At 43.4% G+C, this 26,655-nt stretch overlaps 1 protein-coding gene across 1 annotated transcript in view; it reads left to right on the top strand.

Annotated features, from left to right (window-relative positions):
• Positions 1-268: 268 nt before the first annotated feature.
• The window catches only part of LOC115082089 (unconventional myosin-XVIIIb-like), a 159,764-nt gene continuing 133,377 nt past the window's right edge, over positions 269-26,655 (top strand). Inside the window, exons 1-5 of the mRNA XM_029586356.1 lie at positions 269-287; positions 1,825-1,937; positions 18,793-18,858; positions 24,328-24,456; positions 25,193-25,339. Of these exons, the coding sequence (XP_029442216.1) occupies positions 1,839-1,937; positions 18,793-18,858; positions 24,328-24,456; positions 25,193-25,339 (441 nt within the window). The 5' untranslated portion in view covers positions 269-287; positions 1,825-1,838. The remainder of the gene's footprint in view (positions 288-1,824; positions 1,938-18,792; positions 18,859-24,327; positions 24,457-25,192; positions 25,340-26,655) is intronic.

Genomic DNA, 26,655 nt, shown 5'->3' with positions numbered 1-26,655 from the left:
ACCAGGACAAGCCTCCAGTTTTGTGTTGTGTTATGAAAGGTTATGCTCTTTTTTTTTTCTACCCTAGGATGCTCTGATGAATCTGATCAAACGATCCCATGTACACTTGTCCCATTGTTTTGTCCCAACATCAGGAGCAGATGACACAGACAGGAAGACCCCTCCCCATTCCAGCAGAGTGGAGGGAGAAGAAGGAGAAAGCATTCAAACTGCCTTGGACATCCCCATGCTGAGATACAGCTGTTTGGGGCACAGTTACTAGATGCCCTTGCGTTTATGTAGGATAGGTAGGATATCAAACACTTTAAAAGGATTTTTGGCTTGATTTCTTTTCAATTGCACTGGAGACTATTGGTGATTCAGATCTTTAAGTCAAAAATCAGACTGAACCTCTTTAATTGCTTCTCTGAAATCTCTTGACAGCTTATTTGTGTCTGATTTACTAAGGCTTTCCTCCATTCTCTGTCTATAGAAATAAAAGCTTAGTAAATCAAGCACTTAATAAAACAAAAGCTACTTCAAAGCATGCTACTAATACACGAACCATTATGTACATAACTGACTGACAGGAAAATCACATACAGAGTAAGCAACTAAGAAACTGATGCATCAGTAAGGATATAAAAAACGTTAATTACCTGTCATAATAAAAATACAGAGTAAAAGCAGGCTATTGGGAATGAACTGTAGAACTGATTTGTCTATTTTCTGTTCATCTATTTTTTTTAAATATCTTTATTGGGTTTTAACAATTTACAGACTTGAATCACCTCCCAATATTCCCCAACTTCTGCTCATCTTTTAATTCAAACTTTATTAAAATCTTCTGTTTCCTAAACACTTAAAAACACAAGATAACAGTAATAATAATTTGATAATGATATAATTCCAGACATCCAATCATACCTCTGACTGACTCTTGTTAACATGTGACTCGCACCAGCTGAGCTTTTTCATTGCGATCCAGCAAAAATGTTTAATGTGTTTGTAATTAGCATGCTATTTGGCTTGGCATTTAAACTTTGTGCCCTACAGACTGTGAAACAAAAGACCATAAGAAGCAAAAAAGCCATTTCTTCCCCATAGTAACAGGTCTGCCTTTTCAATAAAATACAAAGCATTCTTTCAAGGTGCTTTATTGTTAGTCAAGCCAAACAATAAGCTATTGCTAATACTGGGACAGACTGATATTAACTTGAATAGAGACCACATTCTGTCTTTACAACTGCACTGCCTCTATTGGCCTTTTTCTTTTCCTTATTTGCTCATAAGTATATGCATTGTCAATATTCTTTAAGAAAATATTATTTTTGTAATGTTAGTATCTTTTGCTTATATCCTTGTCACAAAAATGGAATAAAATAGATATTATATTGCTGTATATGGTATTGAGGCCTAGTTGGGAGATACTTTATCTCATTGGCTCAGGAAGGCAGAATATTACCTGGCCATTCCCTATTTCGATATGCTACAGATCTATGTGGCTAAGCATTAGATGGGAATCCTTCTCAGATATTTAAACTTTTATGCTAATACTGCTTATACAGGTCTTCTAAAGCTGATTAATTTCCCCAGATCTCCCTGCATTAACCAAGGACTGGTTTCAGAACCATAGTTTTACACCATTATTTTATATAAACAAATGTATATATTCTGAATAAAATACCCCTAAAATACATGGTTTGTCAGTCTGGGAAAAACCCATAACAGCTCTGATTGCTATAATAGCTTTATACAGTGTAACTTCAAGGGAATCTCTTTATTCTTAAAGATGAACTGAATTGTACTGCACCTACTGAAGTCTGCATTTCATTGCTTCCATAGGTTACACAGATCGTATGGGGTTTACTGAGTTCCGTCACCGGTTCCAGATCCTAGCTATGCCAATTACAAAGAAGCCTACACCAGCTTATACAACAACAACAAATGAGAAAAAGGTACATTCTCTCTAATACTAACAGATAAAGAGCTGTAGCTAGCCTATGGCCAATGTGACCTCAGCAATAAGCACCATCTACTAGGAGATGCCACAACTCTCTCCCAATATAGCTGCAAAATAGCTGCCTCTATTGTACTGCCTTCTGGCCTGAGGAGCTAGAGCTGCAGCTGCCCAAGGAACCGAAGATGACAGGTTGCTCCTACCATTGCCTGCACTCCAGAGATGACCCTGTAATTACAGCTGCTCCTGTCAATTTCTTCATGGCTTTGTAGGTCAGAAAAACATTTGCCGTTCCTGCAGCCTTTTTTCCTCTAATAGCCCGCAGGGTTGAAGATTAGTGATTGTGCTCCCTCGCCCCCTCCAAAGTGCAACTGGCAAGAGAGTAGAATCCGTGGCTTATAATTTCTTTCTCCTGCCACGGGCTCAGCTCCTTCCTGCATAGTTCAAAAGCTGTTCTGAGCGAGAGAGAGAAGAGAAGGCTAGAAAATTCCACTGCTGGCTCCCTTTCTCTCTCCTGTCTGACTGCTGCAGGGGAGGGTAGTTGGGAGGGAGAGGTGAAGAGGAAGGGGGAGAGGAACGGAATTGTGGATGGTGAGAATAAGCTTAGTTGGGGGAGTAAAGGAAGGGAAAGATGGAATATGAGATGGAGGGGTAGAGGAAGAGAAGGAAAAGATGGAAGGTAGGGCTGAAATGTAAAGAAGAGGTTGTAAGGTGGGGCAATGTGTAATGTGAGATGAGGGAGGGTTGTAAGGTGAGGAGGGAAGAAAGATGAAGAAGAAGAGCAGAGGATGGAAAGTGAGGGGATTGAAAGATGAAAGGAAGAGGAAGGAGAAAGGTGAAAGAGGTTAAAAGGATTGAAGGTGAGGGAGGAGAGGCAGGTAGAAGGATGGATATTGAGGGAGGGATTATAAATTGAGGAAAGGAAGAGGGGAGGGAGGATGGAAGGTGAGAGAGGTGAGGGAGGGAAGGTAGAGGATGATTTGAGAGAAAAGAGGGGCTTCAAGAAAGGACTGTGGGAAAGGACAAGGGGTCCTGAGAGCTGAAGATGATAAAGGAGTAAACCAATGATGGGGGATGATGGGACTGAGAAGGGACAATAGAGGGGAGAGTTGGGGAGATGTAGGGTTGGGACTGGGAGATGATAAAATCTAGCTATGAATTATAGTGAGCATAGAGAAAAATGAGATGAAAGGGGAAAGATCACAGTCAGAGTGTAGAGAGGAAATGAAGAACACAGGAGAATAAATGAAAAATGGACAGGAGACCCTGGAAAAGGAGGAGAACCAAAGTGATTTGAAACTTGTCCAGATAACAAGGGAGAAAGAAGCATTTTATTTTCAGTTTAGTAAATAGAATATGTTAATTATGGGAATCTGCGGCTCACAGAGATGTGCAACCCAAAAATGTTCAGTTCATTTTTTTCATTTCAGTGGTGGGAGGATTTCATTTTTTCAATTTGTTTAAATCATTGTTTGGTTGTTTCCTGAACTGAAAAAAAAAAACACATTATAAAAAACCCCCTCCCAAAACAAAATGCAGAAAACTACTGAAGTAAAAAAGTCCTAGCAGTTTTCCCGAGAAAAAACCAGTGCAGATGTTTTGAAACCTGTAGATACATTTTTCTGAATTTCAGTATCCTGGAAAACAAGCCAGGAATTTAGGACAGGGAGTATGAGACTTTGAAATAATATTCATTATCAGTACAGGGAAAACATTTTCTTTTCACTTTTTTCTTTGGTTTTTTTTTTTAATATTAGAGCAATCTAAATGAATTTAGCATGTGACTTGGGTGATATTCATCTTGTGAGAAAAAGACACAAAAAAATAGTAAAAATGAACTGAGATGTTAAAAGAGAAAATCAGTGATGTGAAGACCCGCCCCCCCCCCCCCCCCCCCCCGACGTCAGATCGACCAGCCAGCGGCGACCCGATTAACGGCGCGATTCCACCAGGCATTTTTCCCCTTTGTGCTAACCTTTGTGGTCCTTCTAATATAATTATATTTATGTTTATGTTAATAATTTAACTTTTATTAATGTTATTTAGCTTTTTGCTTTGTTTAAAATTATTTCATTATTGACGTTTAAATGTATTAGACTAAGGAATTTTACTTCCTGCTTATTCTGTTTCATTGTAAACCGGTTTGATATGCATTTTATGCAGGAAAATCGGTATAAAAAAACTATAAATAAATAAATAAATATTCAGGGAATCACAGGACTTACACTAAATACTGGAGCTAAGTCTCTATCAATACTACTCTACATGGGGGGAAGGATCAATCTCCAAGGCCCTGGGCATTAATTGCACAGTCCTCATCAGAATGCCAATAAAGAAGCTAAACATTATGGGGTGAATTTTAAAAGAAGCGTGCGCGGCCTACATGTGCATGCGCACATGTACGCCCGAGTTTATAACATGCGTGCCCAGGGCTTTACGTGCGTCGCCGGGCCTTTTTAAAATAGGCCCAGTGTGTGTAACCCTTTGAAAATCTGGCCCTATAATTGTGATTTTTTTCCTAATGCTGAATGTGCAAAGGAAACCTGAGACTGAGGGACAGAAAGATGACTTGATAAAGTAAATTACTCTGCACTCTCTGCTCTCATGGGTCGGAAGGGTAGATAAAATCTTCCTCCCAACAAACATTTCTTAGCATAAACCACTCAAAAATCTTAGACAATTTAGCTACCATTGAGTGTGAGTTGGAAATTAATCTCTGTAATTTCTATTTCTAAGATTCCTCAGCCAAGGCTTTGGGCCTTTACTATGCAAAATTAAGGCAAACTGAAAGAAAAGATTCTTTTCTCTCAAATGCAAACTAAAAAATCCACACAGCCACTAAGGGTCCTCTTGAGTATATGCAAGCAGGTATAAACCAGTCAGCAGCCTCTAGAGAGTGTGTGTGTGTGGGGGGGGGGGGGGCTATGTCAAAGTTGGTACATTCCACTATTCTATACTGGACTGCATAGCTGCCAGGCCAAACTCCTTTATAGGGAGCCCTTCTATGAAACAAAACAACATTACATTTTTTTAAATGTACTTCCAATCTGAAATGACACAAAATGAAACAGCAAATGTTTTTCCACCTCATTTTCAAATGATAGCATGTCCCTAAGTACCAGCATCTAAACTGAACAAAATAAAATCCATAATATTTCTATTAAAATCTATGAAAAATGTAAGCAATATTTATTTAAATTCTCTGTAGGTTGTCATCATCCTTGTTTATTGCCTATGTCATCTGGTATTTCTAAAAAATGTAAAGGCAAAAACATATAAAAATAGATTTTTGGTTTATGCATGGATTTCATTGACTGCAGAATAACAATTTTAATATCAACAACAAGAAAATCCAACTTAATTCTTTTGAAATAGCTGCTAAATATTCAGTAGCTGTGAAACCAAATAGGACATGAATTATACATCAAAGCATGCAGCATTTTGCAAGCTGTCAGACAACATGTGCAAATTCAGTCAGGACCTCAGGATTTGATAAGACAGGCTTGACAGAAAAGGTCAATATTGTTATTAATGTTTTTACATAGGCGACTAGTTTTTGAACTGAAAATTCTTCTAAATTTAGGCATCTAAAATTGAGGCACCTAATTTAAGACCTTCAATTCATTTATCTAAATTTTGGCACCCAAGTGCATAGCACTGGAAATCAATGCCAAGCGCCTAATATTTTCCCTGCCCTAACTCTGCCCCCATATCCACTTACCTTTTAAGCACCAAACTTCAGATGTCTAGTGAAAAGAGGTTCCTAAGTTAAGGTGCTCATCCCTAATCAGTTATTAAATGGGACTGCTTTAGATACCTAATGACTTTCAAAATTTACTCCTATGTGTAGTTTTCAAACCTGGAGCATTTTGCCTGCAAGATCTAGCTGAAAGGCTTTTTTCACTTTACGTACACCATCCATTTTTGGTGCAGAAATATCAAAGAATTAGTAAACGCCTTTGAGAGACATTCACCTTCCAGTGTAAATCAGGTTCCACTTGGTATACCTGCAAAATCATGCAAAGGCGGGGTCCTTCCAAATATTATATGAAATTATATTGCTGGTTGTCTAGGCTGACTATTCTCAGAGACTGGCGGAATCTCAATTCTTACTATCTCGGATCTCCCTTGAATATTAGTAAGTTTATAATTACCACTTAACAGCTCTACTAAATTCACCTCCCAATAGTACACCTACCATAAGAAGTTCACTCTCTGTAGGAAGAATCCAGTGATAGCTTTCTTTAGTCTACCTGACTAATATATTTTGTGGACTTTTCCTCCAGGAACTTGTCCAAACAAGTTTCAGTTTGCAGATTTTCATACAAACTGCCCTCAGTCTCGCCCATCTCACTGTTCATTTAGGGGGTCATTCTCTAACGCTATTGCAGGCGAAAAGTTCCTTTCCGCGTGCAATAGCTAGCTTGGGGCAGAGTCGGCCCTCGAAGAAAGAGGAGTCAGGGTGGGTACCGGGGCCGACGCTGCAGACACATCACTGGCGGTGAAAGGTAAGATTCCTTATCGCCACCAGTTTCGCACCGAATAACTACAACCTTTTATGGTGTAGTTATTCTGCGTGAAAGCTGGCAGCGATCGTACCGTGGAGGTGCGATCGCTGCCGGCTATCGCAGGCCCACCCCCGCTATGCCCCCCCGCCCCGCGTTATCGCTGGATTCTCTAAGGTCTGTGACCTTAGAGAATCCAGGCCTTAGTTTGCAAATTTCTAGTCTGTAAGTCCAAAAAAGTGCTTGTACCTGGCAGGTAACAAACTAAAAATATCAAAATTACAATTGTGCATTTAAAGGGTCATTTTCAAACAGCCCGTATAGGCCGAGGTCTGAAGGTACTTTTTAACCTGCAGACTTTACCCAGAATTTTTAAAGCTCATTTATATGCATAAATCCACTCTGAAAATTCGCAGGCATGTGTAGTACGCCCTCATCCCCACCCCTGCACCATACATGCATATGTTACAGCTGCTTGAGAGCAGGTATAACTTTGTGTGTGTGGATTCACAAGCCTACATTTAATAAAATGAAAGCCCTGTGTGTAAATCCTTTTCCCATCCCAACCCACCCCCTCTGGAACACCTGCTCACTGTGCACGTATAAGCATGTGGGGAATTGTGTGTATACATTTATTTATTTATTTATTCTTTTTATATACCGACATTCTTGTATAATATACAAATCATACCGGTTTACATTAAAACAGGAGATGCAGGAAAAAAGGTTACCTTTGTCAAATACATTTAACATTAATAACAATGAAAATTGTTAACAAGGGATAACAACTATGAAAAAAGAGAAAGGTAAACAAAAGTGGAAGAAACATATAAGTTAAAAAGAAAAAAACCGAAAAAAGGTAGCACCAAGGGTTGCACGAAGGGGTGCACAAAGGGGAGATTGATTTTCAAATGGGGCTTCATGCACAGAAACTGGGCTTTCTGTATATAAATCCTTTTGAAAATGATCCTTTTAAAACAAATATAACATTTACAAACCATAAACCTTAGATCAAGAGGACTTGATTGTACCTGAACATCTATTATGCAAAATGTAATAGTTGCTCAAATCTGAACATACTAAGAGGGTTATTTATCAAAATGTTAACCGGTGTTAGTGTTAGTGTCATAACGCATGTGATAGTTATCACGATGCGTGATTGCAAATTTTATTCATTTATTTAAAGGGGTGGGATTAATGAAAATGAGGAGCATTATCACAAATTTGGTTTCAAGCATGGAGAGAGAGAGAGAGAGAGAAAGTCTGAGCCTCTGGGATGGCAAACGTAGTCAACTATTTTTATATTGCTATAAGAGGGCCAGCTTGTAACGAGGTGAGGATTTGGTGGTGGTCTAGGGTGTGGGGCTAATTTTACATGCAGAGTGAGAGGTACGAACAGCACAGTAGACTTCGGTGAAGATTTGACGTGAACTGGAGTGAGGAAAGTCACACAAACATGAGTTATCTACAATGTTCTCTCGCCCTAGCTTGAATGACTCTCTACCAGGGTACTATCATGCTAGGGCGAGAGAACATTGAAGTAATCTTATCTTAGTCTGACTATCCTCATTCCAAATCATGTCAATTCTTCACCGAGGTCTACTGTGCTGTGTTGCACCGGAGGTGGACCCTTGGGCCGAGGTGGGGTTGATGCTACCCATAGGAGGGATCCTATGGATCCCCACCATCGGTAAGTGGAGTGGGCTGAAGGACGACTGGTGCTTCACTAATACCAGCCCTCGTTCCCCGCGGGTTGAGCCTTTGGGTACCGGGGCCGGCTGGACTTAGATGGGCCTCCGTATGCCATCGTCGATGAAAGGACTGAGGGGTCAGCCCAGAGGCAGCAACAGTGGAATGAAGAAATCTGTACTGGATGAGGCGGAGTCCCGGAAACCTGGGCGACAATAGAATCAAAGTCAGACAGGGGGCACCAGAGCAAGAACAGGCCGAAGCCTGAATAGGCCAAGTCCAGGATATAGACAAGAGGCATCGTAGAGCAAGCTAGAGTCAGGACAGGCAGCAATCAGGAAGCAGTGGCAAGGCAAGACTGAGGTCTGGACGAGGAGAGAGTCAAAGGCGTAGTCAGGCAATGCAGAGGTCCGGGCTTGGAGAGAGTCAACAGCGTAGTCAGGCAATGCAGAGGTCCGGGCTTGGAGAGAGTCAATAGCATGGTCAGGCAATGCAGAGGTCCGGGCTTGGAGAGGATCAACGGCATAGTCAGGCAATGCAGAGGTCCGGGCTTGGAGAGGATCAACGGCATAGTCAGGCAATGCAGAGGTCCGGGCTTGGAGAGAGTCAATGGTGTGGTCAGGCAATGCAGAGGTCGTGTCCAAGTAAGCAAACCGAGGGAAGGTTAGGAATCAGGAACACAGGAACGAAGGAGAACTGGAACAGGAACTAGCGAGGATCAGGAACCAGGAATGCAGGAGAATCACCAGGAAGCAACGCGAACATGACCAGCATGGAGACCTGTTGCAAAGGCAATCATAGGGAGTCGAGCCCGGCCTTAAATACCGGAGCTCAGGAAACATCATTATCTGGGGCCGCGGCCAGGTTCCCGCCGCAAGTCCTTCATAAGGAACAGTGAGGCGCTGGACGGTGGTGTCTCTACGCGGGCCACGTAGAAAGGCCCGACAGGGAGCACAGGAGTCTGTAGCTGATACTGAGGCCCCGGGGGTGGCCCGAGGATGGAGCTGGCGGCCCACTGCCGCCAGGGATGAGGAACCAGGCACTGGATTCGTCTGAGAAAGGTGAGGGGGCTGGGCCGCGGGTCTGCTATTCGTATGTCACTCTATGCATGTAAAACTGGCCCCAAAACCCTAGATCACCACCAAATCTTCACCTCCTGTTACTAGCTGGACCTCCTATAGTGATATGAATAGTTGACTACTATGAAAGTCTCAAAGATTTTCTCTCTCTCATATCCTGGACCCCTCTTGGCCACCATGCTGCATTCTTTGAAAGTCCAGGGGGCCAAGATTCAAAGGATGTGAAGTTCAGAAAATGTGCTGTTGCCATATGACTAAATAAAAAACTTTGCACACAGAATTATACTTGCTATATTTAGCACATTACAACCCAACAAGCAAAAAAAAAAAAAAAAAATTCAAATTCAGGGGTCACTTCAGCAAAAAGACTCCCTCCACTGATAAACATTTTGTGACGTAACACAAACCCCAGCCAAAAAAAAATAAAATACACCTAGAACCTTGCCATACCATACAATCACAGCACTGACTCTCAGGACTCAAATAACAGCAACCTTATGAAAAAGCAGCAATGGAAATACTACACCAGGCCCTAGAACCTTACTACACCACCTACTGGGGTAACAGAACAAGCTGGATTGCTACAAATCCTTAAAGAGAAACTACATGCTAGCAGAAATACTGCACCTCAGTCACACACAGGTAGAACACAGACTGACCCTTACCTAATACAGAATAAGAGACTACAAATTAGAAATAGAAACATGTAATCAAAACCAAAATAGAAAGCCTGAGAAACCAGACTCTGAACAGTGTTTATTTATTTATTTATTTATTTCTTTTATATACCGACATTCAATCGAGATATCACATCGGTTTCCAGATAACCAAGGGAATAGGGCGTAGTCCGCCCTATTTTACAAAAAACAATTATAACATATTATAACAGTGGTACATGGAACAAAAGGTTATAGGATATGACAAAAGGTTATAGAAAATAACATATGTACATGAATGTGTTGTTGATAAAATAAAATTGGGATAAGGGACTTGTTGGGTAGGTAATTTAGGAATAGAGGTGGGGGGGATGAGGGAAGGGAGGGGGGAAGGTGGGGTGGGAGGAAGTAGCGGAGTGAGGGATTCAGGGGGGTGAGAAGACTTGAGTATGGGATGAGGTGGAACTCTAAAGAGCAAAATACAAAAATATAAGAAATGCACATTCCCAAAGATGGCTTATTCCAATCACTAAATACTCAAAATAATTTTTTTTTTTACCTTTGTTGTCTGATCTTTTTATTTTTCTAATCAGTTGGTCCCATCTCTTTTTTCCACTTTTTCCTTGTCAGTCTTTTCCTAATTCCTTCTCCAGGCTCACTCTTTTCTTTCTGTTTTTTCTCTCTTCTGTCCCCGTCTTCCCTCACACACACATACCACACACACACATATACACACACACACACACAGGCTCATGCCTTCTCCAACAGACTCCCTTACACATACAAGCTACCACACACACAAGTTCACTCTCTCACTCACACTCCCAGGCCCCCATTCTCAAACACAAATACCCACACTCAGCCTCCAATTCTTACCCCCCCCCCCCACCACCACCACACACACACAGTCTCCCATTCTCACATACAAATACCCAGTCCCCATTCTTACACACACGCACACACACCCACACACACCCAGATTCCCATTCTCACACACACAAAACACTCAGGCTCCCATTCTCATACACAAACACCCACACTCATGTTCACATTCTTAAACCCATACCCAGGCTCCCATCTCACACCCACACTCAGCCAACCTCTGGCTCCCATTCTCATACACACACACACACACACACACACACAACCTCAGACTCCCATATTCATATACACACACAAACTCAGGCTCCAATTTTACAATACACACATACCTAAACTCAGGCTCCCATTCTCACACACACACCGAGCCTCACCCCCAAACCCCTTCTGCTGCCACAGGGATGGGCTCCCGTGGCACCCTTGCATTACAGGTGTAAAGGGGGTATCCAAAGTTAATAATTTAAAAATAAAACTTACCTGAAGCTTTGAGTGAACTGAGGAGGATTCCAAGGATGAAGGGGCCTGAAACAGCTGAACCGGAGGCAGTGAAAGCAGAGACACCAAAGCAAGTGATAGCTCCCTACATGGCTACCAAGCACTGCCACGAGAGACGCCCCGGATTAACAACTGAAACTGAAGTGGACCTTAGGAAAGGGCAAGGTGCAGCAGCGATTGTGCAAGAAAATGCCCGGAGGAGGAAGGCTGCGGTACTGTGAGGAGCCTGCATGCCACGAAGAATAAGAGAGAGGGTCGTGGGAGCAAGGGGTAGGCCTTCCTCCTCCTGCTCTGGGCATTCTCCTGCACAGTTGTTTCATTTTTATTAACTTTGGGTACCCCCTTCACCACTAGGAAGATGGGCTCCTGTGGCAGCCTTGCAGCGCGGATTCTCTTTGCATCTACAGCAGGGGTCAGGAACCTTTTTGGCTGAGAGAGCCATAAACGCCACATATTTTAAAATGTAATTCCATGAGAGCCATACAATATGTTTAAAACTAAATACAAGTAAATGTGTGCATTTTATGTAAGATCACACTTTTAAAGTACAATAAGTCTCTGAAAATATTACACCAGGCCTTAAGACACCAATACATCTCCTATTAGGAAAACGGACCAAGTCAGGCTGCTATAGAGTCCTACACAGAAACTACATGCCAGCAGAAAACCTCACCTGAATCACGTGCTGTCCCTCACCTAACATAGAATAAAGAGACCAAAACGCATAACAAGAAGCATGCAGACAAAAACTGAATTGGAAACTGCAACAAGCCAGAGTCTCTGTATGCAGTGCAACAAAGGAAAAAAGAAACATCACCCATCCTTATAAAACAAATCAAGAAATATAAAATCATCAGCAGTAAAACTGTACTAACAAAAAGAACATATTTCGAAACAGCTGATGAGTGGAATATCCAATAATTAAAAACTCATATAAAACATTTCCAGATACCAACAAAATATTTCAAAATAGCAGACACAAAGATCCAGTAATGAAAAATAATAAGGATACAAAAATTTTTTTGCTCTGCATACCTGGGAACGTTTGATATCCAGGTGTCCTGAGATTGTTCTGAATTAGCAGGAGGTGGGGTGGTTTGCTTGGAACTTTCTCCTCTCTCAGTCACATACCAGCGCTCTCTCTCACACTGGCTCTCAATGACACACCTATACACACATGCTCTCAGTCACTCACATATACAAATGTTTTTTCTCTCTCACTTATATAGGCTCTTAATTACACATTTACACACATGCTGTCTATCTTTTCACGCTTACACACACACAGGCTTTCAATCACATAAATACATGCTGTCTTTTTCTCTCACACACAGACTCTCATTCACATGCTTACAAACATGTCCTCTCTTTCTCTCATTTACACACAGGCTCTCAATCACATACTCCCTCACCTAAATCAGCTCTCAATCACACACATACACACATGGTCTCTCTCTCTCATTTAAACACAGGCTCTCAATCACATACTCACATGCTCCCTCACCTAAATCAGCTCTCAATCACACAGACACACATGGTCTCTCTCTCTCTCATTTAAACACAGGCTCTCAATCACATACTCACATGCTCCATCACCTAAACCAGCTGTCAGACACACATGATCTCTCTCTTACTTATACACACAGGCTCTTAATCATACATACACATGATCTCTCTCACACACAAAGGATCTCAATCATACACACATACTCTTTCAAACAAACAGGTTTTCAATTACAAACTTACACATACAGGTTCCCAATGGTAAACTTACATTCATGCTCTCTCTCTCACAGGCAGGATCTCAATCACAGACATACTCTCTTTCACATATACAGGCTCTCAATCATTCACATACATGCAATCTCTCACTCACACACACAGGATCTCAAACACACATGCTTGCTCGCTCATTCATTCACTCTCTCTCTCCCCCTTCCCCCCCCCCCCCCCCGGGAACTCGCGGCAGCAGCAGCCACCTCCCAACACTAACCTCCTTCATTTTCAGCCCTCGTGGAGGCAAAGGCGGAGTCCCATCGGCCGCGGTTGAAGATTTTCATTTTCCTCCGAGCCGCGCTGCAGTCTTCTTCCCGGACACTAGCGTGCCTGCGCGGGTCGTGCTCTCTTCTTCCCGCGGCCCGGAAGAGGAAGTGGAGAGCATCGGGTGCCTGCGCGGGAAGACCCGCGCAGGCACCCGATGACTCCAGCGCTGGCACCCAGCTGACACCCGATGACTCCCGCGCAGGCACCCGGATGACTCCAGTCGGCGTGCTCTCTTCTCCTCCCCCCCGCGGCCCGGAAGAGGAAGTGGTGAGCATCGGGTGCCTGCGCGGAAGAAGAGACCACGCTAGTGTGGTCTCTTCTTCCCGCGCAGGCACCCGATGCTCTCCACTTCCTCTTCCGGGCCGCAGGGGGGGGGGGGGGGGGAGAAGAGAGCACGCCGGTGCCGCTGACTCCAGCTGTCCTGCCGCGTTCCGCCCGGGCTGACAGCATTTTAAGCCCGGGCGGCGGAGGACCGGGGAGCAGCTGGGTCAGCGGGGAACCGCGAAGTATGGCGACACTTGTCTGCGAGCCAGATGCAGCCCTCAAAAGAGCCATATCTGGCTCGCGAGCCATGGGTTCCCGACCCCTGATCTACAGGGATGGTGCACAGCACACTCCTTTTGAAAGTTGGTGGTGCCTGTGGCAGCACCGTGTGCACTATGGACACTACACCCATGCTGCTGAGTACCTGTGGCCTGAATTGGCCACGGTTGGAGACAGGATGCTGGGCTCAATGGACCTTTAGGTCTGACTCGGTGTGGTACAAGTTCCTGTGTAAGCTCTTGAATGGATTTCAGAAGGCCAGATGACTTTTACTGAACACAAAGAATTGTTCCTGGCTGAATGCAGTGCTCTTTGGGGGGGGGGGGGGTAGGAACTGAGAGATTATATTCTCTTAGGACCGACCTCAGGGCCCTTTCCATGGATGGTACTGAAAACCAGGGAAAGAACTTTAAAGTGAATTCTCCATGAAAGGGGTAAGCCAGTGAAGTTCAGCCCTGCAGGGGAAATGTGCTCCTGATATTTTGTGGTGGGTAACAACGCATGTCGTCACATTTTAGATAAATTGAAGAATGTGAGCCAGTAGGGCCTAGAAAGACAGAAGTACGATATTCTAAACCTGGCAGGGAATCAGGGGCTAGATAACTGTTCACAGAAAGCCGTACAAGCCAGTGCTCCAACTTGCATTTTTCAAATCTCAGGGGAAGAAACATGTTCTCTACGTGCAGCGCAGTGGCAAGGTCAGGAGTAGATGAGCGGCTCAACCCATACAGCCTGAGTCATCTTCACACTGAGAGCAAAATTATTTGTCCCCCATCCAAATATTAACTGGTTTCAAACAGTTAGCAAGTGTTTCCGTTGCCTGGCTTAATGATAATCCTTTATTTCTGGTCACGCTCTCCCCGATGCATTTTTCTGATAATGAAAAGGAATCTAAAATTGGTGGTGCAGTTATGGCAGGGATCCAAGGTTAGGAGTTTTCAGGAGTTATCCACTGAATTCTCATTACCTGGTCATGCATTTCATTTATACCCAGAGCTGTGTAAGCCCTTGATATGTCACATTGATACTGAATGTTCCTCCCAAACACCCTGATGATTTAGAGTTGGTGCTCTTTCAGTTGCAGCCCAATCTCAAAATAATTTCCTTGTTGTACCAAATCATGATTGCACCAGGGTGAACTAATGCCCCTTGCTTAATCTACCAAAGAAAGAAATACGAAACTTCAAATTGATCTGGGAGCGGACGTTTGGCAGCATTTTTGTTGCTCAGCTCATAATGTTTTTCTCTGCTATAAAAGAAGGGAGCTGATGTATAGATTGCTTCATCCTACCTATTGATTCCCCCCTATTTCTAAATTCAGTAGTTCTCGTTCTCTCTGCTGGAAAACTTGTGGCTTCACATACATACGTGTGGTGGCACTGTTGAAAGATACAGGATGCCTCGGCTCCATCAGAGATTATTGTCACCAGCTTTAAGCATTCACTAAGCCTGTTGGGTCACTGGGGTGCACTCTTATTATGCCCTTATTCACAGTGGGGTCCTCTTCAACCCTTATTCCCAATAATCAGGCCTATCCAGTACCGAGCGGTAGGAAGAGCTGCGTTAGTGCCTACGGCACCCGCGGTTACCGCCCGCACAGTGCAGCTCACCTACCGCTCGATCCTGAAGCCTAATTATATGCAAATGTAAGCCGCGTCCGAAAAGCCTTAGGCCCGCGCAACCCAGGACACTGGATAGAGCGCCTATACAGGATCCTGGGTGCGCGGGCCTAAGGCTTCACGCCACGCTGGTATCTGTCATTTCAAATGGAAATGACAGATACCAGAAGTCGGGACTGCCAGTCCCCCCTCCCTTCCTCCCGAAGCAGGGCGCGAAAAGCAGCCTTGCTCCGGGAGGAGGGGAGAAGAGACAGCGGCGAAGCTTTCCCCCAGCCCGAACCCGACCCGGACCCCCAACCGGACCGCTGTCAGTCTGTTCTCCCTGCTCCGGGAGAGGGGAGAAGAGATGACAGCGGCGAAACTGAGCGGCAAAGCCCGAACCCGACCCGGCGAAGCCCGAACCCGACCCGGACCCCCAACCCCAAACCCGGACCCGACAAGCGACGAAACTGAGCGGCGCAACTAAAAAAAAAAGAAAAGCAATTTTTTTTTTTTTTTCAAAATTGACAATTTTGGTTTTTTTCCCAAAAGCGACTTACTTTTGGGATCTGTCAAGATCCCAAAAGTAAGTCGCTTTTGGACGCAAGCAAAACTTACTTTTTACAGCCATCTGCAGGAACACGACCTGGCTCCGTAGCTCCTCCCGAAGACAAAGATGGCCGCCTGCACGGGGAAAGCGTACAATTGGCCGCTGAAGACGTGACATCGTGACGTCACGTCTTCAGCGGCCAATTGTACGCTTTCCCCGTGCAGGCGGCCATCTTTGTCTTCGGGAGGAGCTACGGAGCCAGGTCGTGTTCCTGCAGATGGCTGTAAAAAGTAAGTTTTGCTTGCGTCCAAAAGCGACTTACTTTTGGGATCTTGACAGATCCCAAAAGTAAGTCGCTTTTGGAAAAAAACCAAAATTGTCAATTTTGAAAAAAAAAAAAAAATTGCTTTTCTTTTTTTTTTAGTTGCGCCGCTCAGTTTCGTCGCTTGTCGGCTTAGGAGCAGGGTAAACACGGCCGTACTTTACAGGATAGGCCTGAATGAGATCTATTCACCAGTAATATCTGCTTTCCACTAAAACAGTAATGCACCTTTGTGACCAGGGATGTTAGTGTGATCTAACTAAAAGATATTAATCACGCAGTTAACATCTGCTGCAAGACTCACTTTTTTTTTGGAAAGCTGAGCCCCAGAAAGATTTCTGGTGACCATTATTTTATGCACTTTAAAATGGCCTTGAAAAATATGACTGCAGCTGGAAATGGTACTGGCCATGATGTGACCAACAGAATATGGAGGAACTGCAACTGTTACCTGAATTTTGAACGCCCAAGGCAAGCTTGAATTAGGGGATGTGGGAAGAAGTCAGGCTTGCGCGCGCCGAATGGATTTTACAAGCCACCAAGATGCACGCGTATCTCCTGCAGCAGGCACCTCTCAAACGTTTGTGAAAAGGGGCATTTGGGGGCATGAACCTAAGATATAAGTGTAAATACTGAGGTGACCCGGTGTGCATCGAGGCTCCCTGCCGCGTAACTTTACTTCTGCTATGGATGACGTGTAAGTGAAAAAAGAAAGAAAAAAGAGTTGGAGCTTAACTGCAGGGCTGGCACGTCCCAAGAAGCAGACTAGGAGGTTGCCTAGAGCGCCAGCCATCGGGGGCAGCAAAGCACAACAGTACGGAGCCACGAGCAGAGCCCATGCCACTCACTGCCAAGAGGGGTAAACTCGGTGGGCTGCGAGCAGCAGAGACTCGGCGGGCAACAAGCGGCACCTCTGTTTGTGTGAGAGGGAGAGGGATTGGGTGTGTATGAGAGAGCAATGGTGTTAGTGAGAGAGAGGGAGGGAGCCTGTGTAAGAGTGCGCGTGTGAATGAGACAAGGAACCTAAGTGTGTGTAAGAGAGGGGGGCCTGTCTGAGTGATTGAGGTCGGGGCTGGAGCCAAACACCCACACTCGTGCTCACATTCTTAAACCCATACCCAGGCTCCCATCTCACACCCACACTCAGCCAACCTCTGGCTCCCATTCTCATACACACACACACACAACCTCAGACTCCCATATTCATATACACACACAAACTCAGGCTCCAATTTTACAATACACATACCTAAACTCAGGCTCCCATTCTCACACACTCACTCACACAGCACAAGGCAGAAGGTTCGCCTTGCACGGGCCCTGGGGGTGGGGGGGGGGTGGGAGTGAAAGCTATTAAACTAGGGCGGTTTGGAGGACCTCTCTCTTAACTGGGCAAACTGGGGACAACTGGTAAAACTAGAATAGTGTCAGCGCACGCCCCTTTTAAAATCCCCTGATTTATGCAGTAGAAGCGGCATTTGCGTGCACATGAGCAAGCTCACTTACAATTTGGGGCACATGTGCGTGCAGCCAGGTTGCTTAATAACACGCATGCACATGCTCGTGTATGTTATGACATGGCTGTGTCCCCAGGTGCGGCCGACGTATGCCTGAAAATGTGCACGTGCACAGCAGTTTGAAAGTTACCATCTCTGTAAACATTTTCACTATCTGTGGTGCTGTATTTCATTTTTTAAAATCCTTCTCTAATATGTATATGTTAAGTGACCAGTGGGTTTATATTATGCAGCTCTATCCCCATCAATAAAGATTTCAAAAATATTCAAAGTAGTTTTAATTCAAACATAAATATTCAAAGTAATTCTAATGAGAATCTTGATGTATCAATTATATTTCATTATCATATGTAGATTTCAATTAAAGTTCATGATGTGCAATATGTGAGAGCCAGAGTAAGATTCCTGGACGTTGCATTGTATAGGGCTCTCGGTCTCACGTCACATCGGTCAGAACTTTTGGAGTTGACCAGGCTGAACTGAAATGGTAAAAAAATGCCTTTTCAATGTTATCAGGACAGCCTTCCTACTTTAAGCGATGCACTCAGTATGGCTTGACTGCCGTTACCATTTCATCCTCAATACAGAGATAAGGAGTGACAAATTGGAGAAAACAGAAGGAACTTGCTTACTACAGACTTTAACAATGGCCCAGAAAAAAACCCCAAACTTTTTTTTTTTGTAAAATGTAATGTTGATTTCTGGGATAATAAAATAGAAGTCTTAGAAGGAAAATAGTCTGGTGAAATGGATTTCCCAGCTGCTGCAGGGAGGTGGAAGAGATTCATCCTCAGTTATAGAAGCACTACCTAGACCCTACCTCTCACACATTTCATTCCCCAGCCCTGGGCGCTACTCTGGAAGAATGGCCACTAAGTAACTCCCTGAAGTGCACGCTATTTACATTCCTGAAATGCATGTGATAAGTGAGCAATCCCGCCCATTTTATAATGCTGCAAGGGATTCTCTCTCCACAGGCCACAGAAGAGCTGCTACACTTCCTTGACCTGAATAAGAAAAGCATCGTGGTGGGACACCGTCAGGTACTGTACGATGCACTCTCAGTGACTTTCCTGTTACTTCCCCTCAACCCCACCCCTCCACTGAAGAATTAATGAATGCAAGTAATAATGACCATTAGGGACTTTATTCCTGACAGCTAATGCCTTATTAGGAGGAACTGTGGTTCCAGTGCAAAGCCAAGGGCTCTAAACCCAGGAAGATGTTAACAGGATAATCAGTATTGTGTGTCAGGAAACAGAATGCACTGCAATGATTCCCTTCCTTATGAGACTGGCTGCGTCCATGTAGACTTCTAAGGCCCTTTAACATGCATTAACAAAAGGGTTCTGGGTCAGTGGTGTCAGAGGCACCAGTGCCCTACTTTCCTCTCTGACTACGTAAACTCATGCAGAGTGTAAATACTTAAATGCAAGCCTTGTACAACCTGCGCCTTTTCTGAAGTTGTTATCTGTCTCCATAAGGAAGAGGAGTCCCAGCTTGCCGTATTCTGTCTCGCAACAACTGGCTCTGTTGAGGTGATGGTGTTGCAATGTAGGGTATGGAGTAAGGTTGCTTGGTGAAATTAAGTGCTGGCAGGGGCTTTTTTTTTTTCTAATTTATTTATTTGTTTTTGCCATGTAATCAATGCAGTCATCTCCCAATTTTATTCTTTGGTCTTATTGCTTGTCTCTGTAAAACTCAAATGAAAACAGTGCAGACCTTTAAAAAGCTGCCTTTGGGATTTTTTTTTCTGTTAGTTTTTTTTTTTTTTTTAAATAAAAATATGAACTATTAATGTCCTTGGTTGGAAATCAACGAAAATCTGGCACTGTTAGTGTAGTCGTGAAGGGCTAGGCAGCCATGCGCCTGCTAAGCTGAGTGGATCCATCCAACACCCCCTGTTGATTTCCTCGATTATCATTTTTTTCTTTTCTCTGCGATGCCAATACAGAAAAGAAGAAGAAGAATAATGCTGCAGATTCCCATGAGGGGGGGTCCATTACTCTCCACGGAGCCACCCATGGCCAGTCCCGGCCTGGAATGCTGCCACTCTCAGTAGCCCATGCAGCGGCAGATACTGTGTTAAGTAAGAGAGCGCTGTGCACGATCACTGGAACATGGTGAGGCGGCGAGCGTGAAACCCTTCCGAGGGAGCTCAGTCCTCCATTCCTGCATTCATTTGGTACACCCGCCTGCTTAAATCAATTGAATGCTGGCACCAGTCACCTCTTATTACAGAGAAACTTGTTCTGTCATCACTATGAACATTGATTTTACAACAGCTTCTAAAAACTCATTGGATTGGGAAGTTAACACAGTCATTAATGAAGCAATCAAACTGGTAATGAGGCAATCATGTCACTACTTTAATGATACTAATTTTCATTGTATTGTTGCTGAGTACATCTGTGGCATTCTGTAATGAGCTAGTGCTGAAAACCATAGCGGTAAAGACATATTAGTAGACACATTAATATTAATATCTTATTTTAATAGACACTACTATATTATTAAAATATAAGCACCTGCTTTATAATATGCATCAATTAATGAAAAATGTAACATTTTTAGCATTTTTTTACCCATAGCAGCAGGGCTGGTGCAAGGGTATTAGGTACCCTAGGCGAACCTTCAGCCTTGGACCCCCCCCCCCCCCTCCTCTATTAACTTTCAGGCCCATAGGCCACTCCCCGCTCTGACATTTTGATAAATAAAATTAACCATCATGACCACCCCTCCAGAGCAATCCTGTAAAAACAAATAGGACAATTTTCAAAAGCTCTTAATGCAGGTAAACTACAATTTACATGGGAAAAGGACTTTAAAAAATGGACCACCTTGAAAGCACCTAAAAGTACTCATCATTCAAAGAGAGAGAGTACGCTCGTACCTTCCCTTTGGAAATTAGTGCAAAGCCTGCGGGTTAAAGTACCCACTTTGAACCAAAATGTATGCTTTTGAAAATTTCCGAAATGATCTCATTGAGCCTGGGGGCCCAAGTGACGCCTTCCCCGCCGCGAGTCCAGGCGGGAGTTGAAAATGAAGAACTAGCGCAGTTCTCGAGCATGAGCAAGAGGGAGTTGGCGCCCCTAGGTCTGCACGAAGCAAGCGAGGATAAAGCGGACGAGGGGGATGTGAGTATCCTGTTGGGAGGAACCACATCGACGCTCAGGCCCCCTATGGCTCCCCCAGTAACAAATATCGACGAACCCGATACACCTCAACTAGTGGAAAAATTAATCTCAGGTACAATTTTTTTCTTGAATAAACCCCCGATTGTGACATTAGATACTGCCTGGTCAGCTTTAGTGTCTATTGAAGCTGCAATATAAACATTGACCCAAGAATTTCTAGAGACAAATAAAAGAGGTTTAAATGTGGAAAAGACTGTGTTGCAACAACAGGAAAAGTTGGAGAAAGCACAAGAAAAGATAGCATTGATGGATAAAATGCAAATACATTTAATTAAATCAAATATAGTATCTGAGAAAAAGTTTGAGAACATTGAAAATTCACTTCACCTGTTGAACCTTCGGGTGGTGAATTTCCTGGAGTTGAAAAAAATGTTGCCGATAGATTTGTTTAAGATCTATATGAAAAAATGTCTTAAAATTCCACAGGAGACTATGCCTGTAATTACAAAAGCCTTTTTTACATCAAGAAAACCTCTGCCATACCAGAGTCCGGAAAATCAGGAACAACTTACTAGAGATGTGAATCGGAACCGGAATCAGTTCGGATTCCGGTTCCGATTCACATGTGTTTTTTTTTTTCATCGGGCTTGATCGCGGTTTTGTTTATCGGCTGCGCCCGAGCCGATAAACAAAAAACCCACCCCGACCCTTTAAAACTAATACCTTAGCTTCCCCCACCCTCCCAACCCCCCCAAAAACATTTTACAGGTACCTGGTGGTCCAGTGGGGGTCCCTGGAGCCATCTCCCGCTCCCGGGCCGTCGGCTGCCACTAATCAAAATGGCGCCGATGGCCCTTTGCCCTTACCATGTGACAGGGTATCCGTGCCATTGGCCGAACCCTGTCACATGGTAGGAGCACTGGATGGCCCGCGCCATCTTGTGGGATTACAAAGTTTGGAAGAAGTAGTAGTGAACTATAGAATATTTAGAGAGGTATTAAGAACTGTAAACATTTACTGGGAAATTTAACTATCATAGGTATACTATACATAATGGTGGATTGACTTATTTAATATCTTTTGCTCTAGAATATGATAGAAATTTAGTTTTGAAAAGTTTCTTTAGAAACAGAATGGTATATTTCCACGACAACAGATCTGGATATATCCAGACATTGTCCGTTCGACACAAGAACGGAGGAAAAATTTATTTTGATGAGAACAGAAGTAATAGAAAGAGGGGCCAGCATGACACTTAGATATCCTTGCAGATGTCTGGTAAAATATCATAATGAAAAATATGTATTCTTTGAGCCACAACAATTAAGGGGATTTCTTGATGGGAAGCTATGAGGCGTATGGGGGGGGGGGGGGGGAAATAAAGGGGATGGACTTGTCATATGATTAAAGTGTTATGAGCTCCTTTTTCCTAATTTAAGTTCCTGGCTCCCATTTACCTTAAGATTAGAGATCTAGATTTCGATTATGGTAATTTGTTTGTTTGTAAGACATTTCTGAATGGATATGATGTATGATCTCTTATTTTCTTTTAATTTAATATTGTGATATATCTGAAAATGCAAAATAAAAAATTAAATATTAAACTTTGCTTAATATTTTATAATTATGCTCATTTTACGCACATAATTCCTTTGAAAATTAACTCAATTATGTATTTATTGATTTTGTTTTGTAATTTACTCCCAAACATGACAGGTGACACATTCATCAAACACAGTGACATGATTTCTGAATAATATACTTGCATTATGTCTCTTTCTCTCCCTCTCTTTATATATATATATGCATTTAAGTACTTGTTATTTTAAAAACATCTAAAGTACATGTGTATTTTCAATTTTGCTTGTCCATTTACCTGCACAAAAAATGGGTGGTTTGGGGGTATTCTAGGGTGGGCCAAGAGGGACACACAGATGTAACTATTTTATAAGAGATTTACAGGAATAAATTAGACAATAAGTTGAGCAATTTTACACATGCTGATTAACTAGCACAATTGATATCGGACTTGTCTGTGGTCGGCTATTTTTGGGGGGAGGTCAGAGTGAAGTACTAGGAGGGTCTGACTGAACTGGAGAAGGACTGGATGAACTGCTAGAGGTATCAGCAAACTGGTGATCTTAAGTATGCACACATATTTTAAATATACCTACTTCCACATATAAATCAGGGTTTTACATGTCTGTTATATTTTTTTTGTGCATAAAATATACGCGTATATGTTTTTAAAATAGATAATGTATGCGCTTTCATTGCATGCCCTGATATCCAAAAATAGTGCCTCTGGTATTCTTCCCTGGATATCCAACAATCCAACAATACCTGTACCTTTTCCCCATCTGGCCAGCTTCCACCTCCCTGGCTTCGTGATCACGCCACTTCTAACATCCATAAGAATGTGTGTCGGCCCCTAATCCCGTCCCCTTAGACAGGGCCTCTGGAACCATCTCCCCAACATCCAAAAATAGGGCTTCCTGCAGCTTTCTCCACCATCCCTTCTACTCACTCCCCCATCCTGCAGGGCTGGGATTTTTTGCCAGCAGGGCATTTCCTGCCAGCACTGTGCATCATACCACAGTGATAGTGCAGCCCAATTCTTTTGGGCTGCACTAGCACTAGTTAAGCTTGCCCGGAGGCAGGCGTAACTTCTATGATAAAGGTTAGAAGGGTTTTAGATAGGGCTGGGTGGTGGGTTAGATAGGGGAAGGGAGGGGAAGGGAGGGGAAGGTCCAGGGGGGCGGAACGGAGAAAGGCTGCGCAGCTCGGCACGCGCAAGTTGCACAATTTTGCACCCACTTGTGCAGCGCGCGCATGTTATAAAATCGGGCGTAGATTTATTCACGCCAGGCTGCGAGAACAAATCTACGCCCGCACGCACCTTTTAAAATCAACCCCATATTGTTTTGGCGTTAGGGGCTCTGGGGGCTAGGGTCTTTTTTGGGTGAGGCCTTCAGAAATTATGCTAAATTTACCGTGGCCCAGCAGCCTGAGTAAATTCAGCAATTGTTTGTGACTAGGGTAATAATAGTTAAGTAGCTTATTATCACCCTAATAGTATATTTTGCATGATTGTGTGTACCAAGTTTTAGCACACACATCAATGTCCAATTTAGAATAGGCTCTCACCTGTACTAAATCATTAGTGATTAAACTATTTAGCATGAATGCTAGCAGTCCTTAGAGGCACACAGCTCCTTTGTTGTTTAAAACTAACAATGCAATTATTTAAAACTAGATCTTTTAAAGAAACTAAAATTTCCCTAACCAATTCCTTTCAAAATGATTTTTGTCTGTATTGATGACTGGGATAGGTAATTACAGTATTATCAGGGTCTTCGGTTTTTTTATTCTCAGGTTTTCATGAAGTCTGGCGTTCTCTCCAGACTGGAAAAGCAGCGGGAAAAACTGATATCCCAGAATATAATTCTCTTTCAAGCATCCTGCAAAGGTTTTCTTTGCCGTCAGATACTCAAAAAAGTAAAAGTAAGCGACTTTCTGTTTTGATGTAACTCAGTGCCATCCTGATAGTGCATGGAAATTTCCAAAGGAAGCTTACAGTGTCCCAGAATGGAATGTACTCAATGTAGTCACATAGGGGGCCTATGTAGTAATACTCAGCATGGGGGTTCCTTTAAAGGGGGGGGTGACTTGAGAAGGGGGTCTACAAACCTTGGTGAGGGGAAGATGGGGAGGGGTGCAATCAATCCTTTCACTTTGGGACAGTGCAAAGAAAACTGAGCTGCCCAACGCAGCAGCATAAAATGGTCTGTACCGTGTTTGTATCTCATTGGCTTAGAACATTAAGCCCCACCTTAACCCCCACATTAAAATCATTGAACGATGCACATGGGTTTAACATTGGTTTGGTACACAGACTCCTAAATAAGGAGAATGCAGTGATTTGCACCTGTGTCTCCACTGTAATTGGCCTGATGAAATAGTTTTTTTCTTGGGACAAAAGTGGTTAATTTAGTTGTTGGTGAATATTCCCAGTACATTTGTATTCTGCTTAATTCCTAAAAGATGTTATTGATTGTATTTTTCTAAATCTATGTAAAATCTATGTCTTAGGGAAACAATGACATTTTACTCTGTAAGTCATTAGGAAGATGAAGTTAAAGGTTAATTTGCAATATGGGGACACTAAGCTTAATTTTTTTGGGGGGGATGGGCATGAAAGATATATTAGATTAGCTAACTTGACGAATTCACATTTCAGATTCAGCAAATTGCCCTTCGATGCATCCAGAAGAACCTAAGGAGGTTCCAGGAGGTTAAAGACTGGCCATGGTGGCAGCTTATGTGTTGTATTCGTCCATCACTCAGTGTTAACAACATCGATGTACACAAGTTACGAGTTAAGGAGGTGTGTATTTTTATAAAGTTATTGTAGATAGGAAAGGATTAGAAATAATCAATACATTGCAACCCAAAACAGATGATTTAGAAGGGAAGTAACTCTGTAAAGATGGAAGAGTGCCTCAGGGATGCCTGGCAAGGTGGAGCAGAGGAAAAGTGAGCAAAACTTAAACTGCTATGGGGGTAATTTTGTAACAACAAGCATAATTGCTAAACATGCACATAAGTTACACCAGTTTTTCAAAATGGACTCAGGTGCATAAATACACTTTGAAGAGTATCCTGCAAAAATACACCCACACAATTACACCTGCTATTTGGTGTACGGAGTTTGGCCAAGAAAATTTATGCACAGGGAGCGTGATTTTTTTTTTTTATAACATAGCACTTAGGGCTGAAGTCTGTGTAAACAAAGTATACGCTGACTTCTACCATAAATTTCAAAGCAGGTTTATGCTTGTAAGTCCGCTTTGAAAATTAGCGGGTACACACGAAGCCTTTGTTGCGTTTGTCAGTCGCAGACGGCTGCGACCGCTCTGCCTCACCTCTCTTTTACCCTTTTCCTCCTCCATTGGAAGAATGGCTGCCTCCACTGCTGTTTGCCGAAACCCTCAGCGTCCCCGAGCCACCATGCTTCTTCCTGAGGCCTCCTAGGGCACGCGCGCGCATGCTGTCTACATTTTTTAATACGTCATGGCGGGAACCTCGGGTGCAGCCCCACCGCATGTCGTCAGTACCTCCGGGTATTTAAACATCCGCTCCGCTCCAATTGAACGAGTTAGCAAGGACTTCGGTTTTGCTACTCTGACCGCTTCTAAGCTGCTCGCTTGGATTCCTCACTACCCTCCGGGGTATCTTGCTCCTACAGTAGCTCTGGGTACCTGTTCCTCGGGGGCCTCTCGCTTCTACTAGCCCTCCAGGGTTAATCTGCCTAACCTTAAGGACACTTGCTCCTCAGGGGTCCTGTCTGCTTTCTTTCAGGAACCTTCAAAGCTCCTAGGTACTCACTCCTCGAGGGCCTACTCTACTCAGGGTATCCTGCATCTCGGACCTCAGGTCCCTCTCTTCATTCAACTACCAAAGGAAATTATCAGCACTGCTACTCTGTGAGTATCTCTATGCTCCAGCCCTCTTCATCCCACACTTCAGGTGCATGGCCTATCCCGTGCTGTGGAACACTACCGCACCTTTGCTACATCTGGGTGAGACCATTGACTACAGAGACTGTCTGAGCTTACTGTGTCATTGCTGGACTACAGTACTGTCCGTTCCTTGGGCAAGATTCAACTCTTCAACAGCAGTATAATAAAGCTTTCTTTCCTC

Source organism: Rhinatrema bivittatum, unplaced genomic scaffold (assembly GCF_901001135.1).
Source record: "Rhinatrema bivittatum unplaced genomic scaffold, aRhiBiv1.1, whole genome shotgun sequence".
NCBI lineage: Eukaryota > Metazoa > Chordata > Amphibia > Gymnophiona > Rhinatrematidae > Rhinatrema > Rhinatrema bivittatum.
Note: the sequence above shows the minus strand (reverse complement) of the source record. Positions and strands in the feature narration are given on the sequence as shown.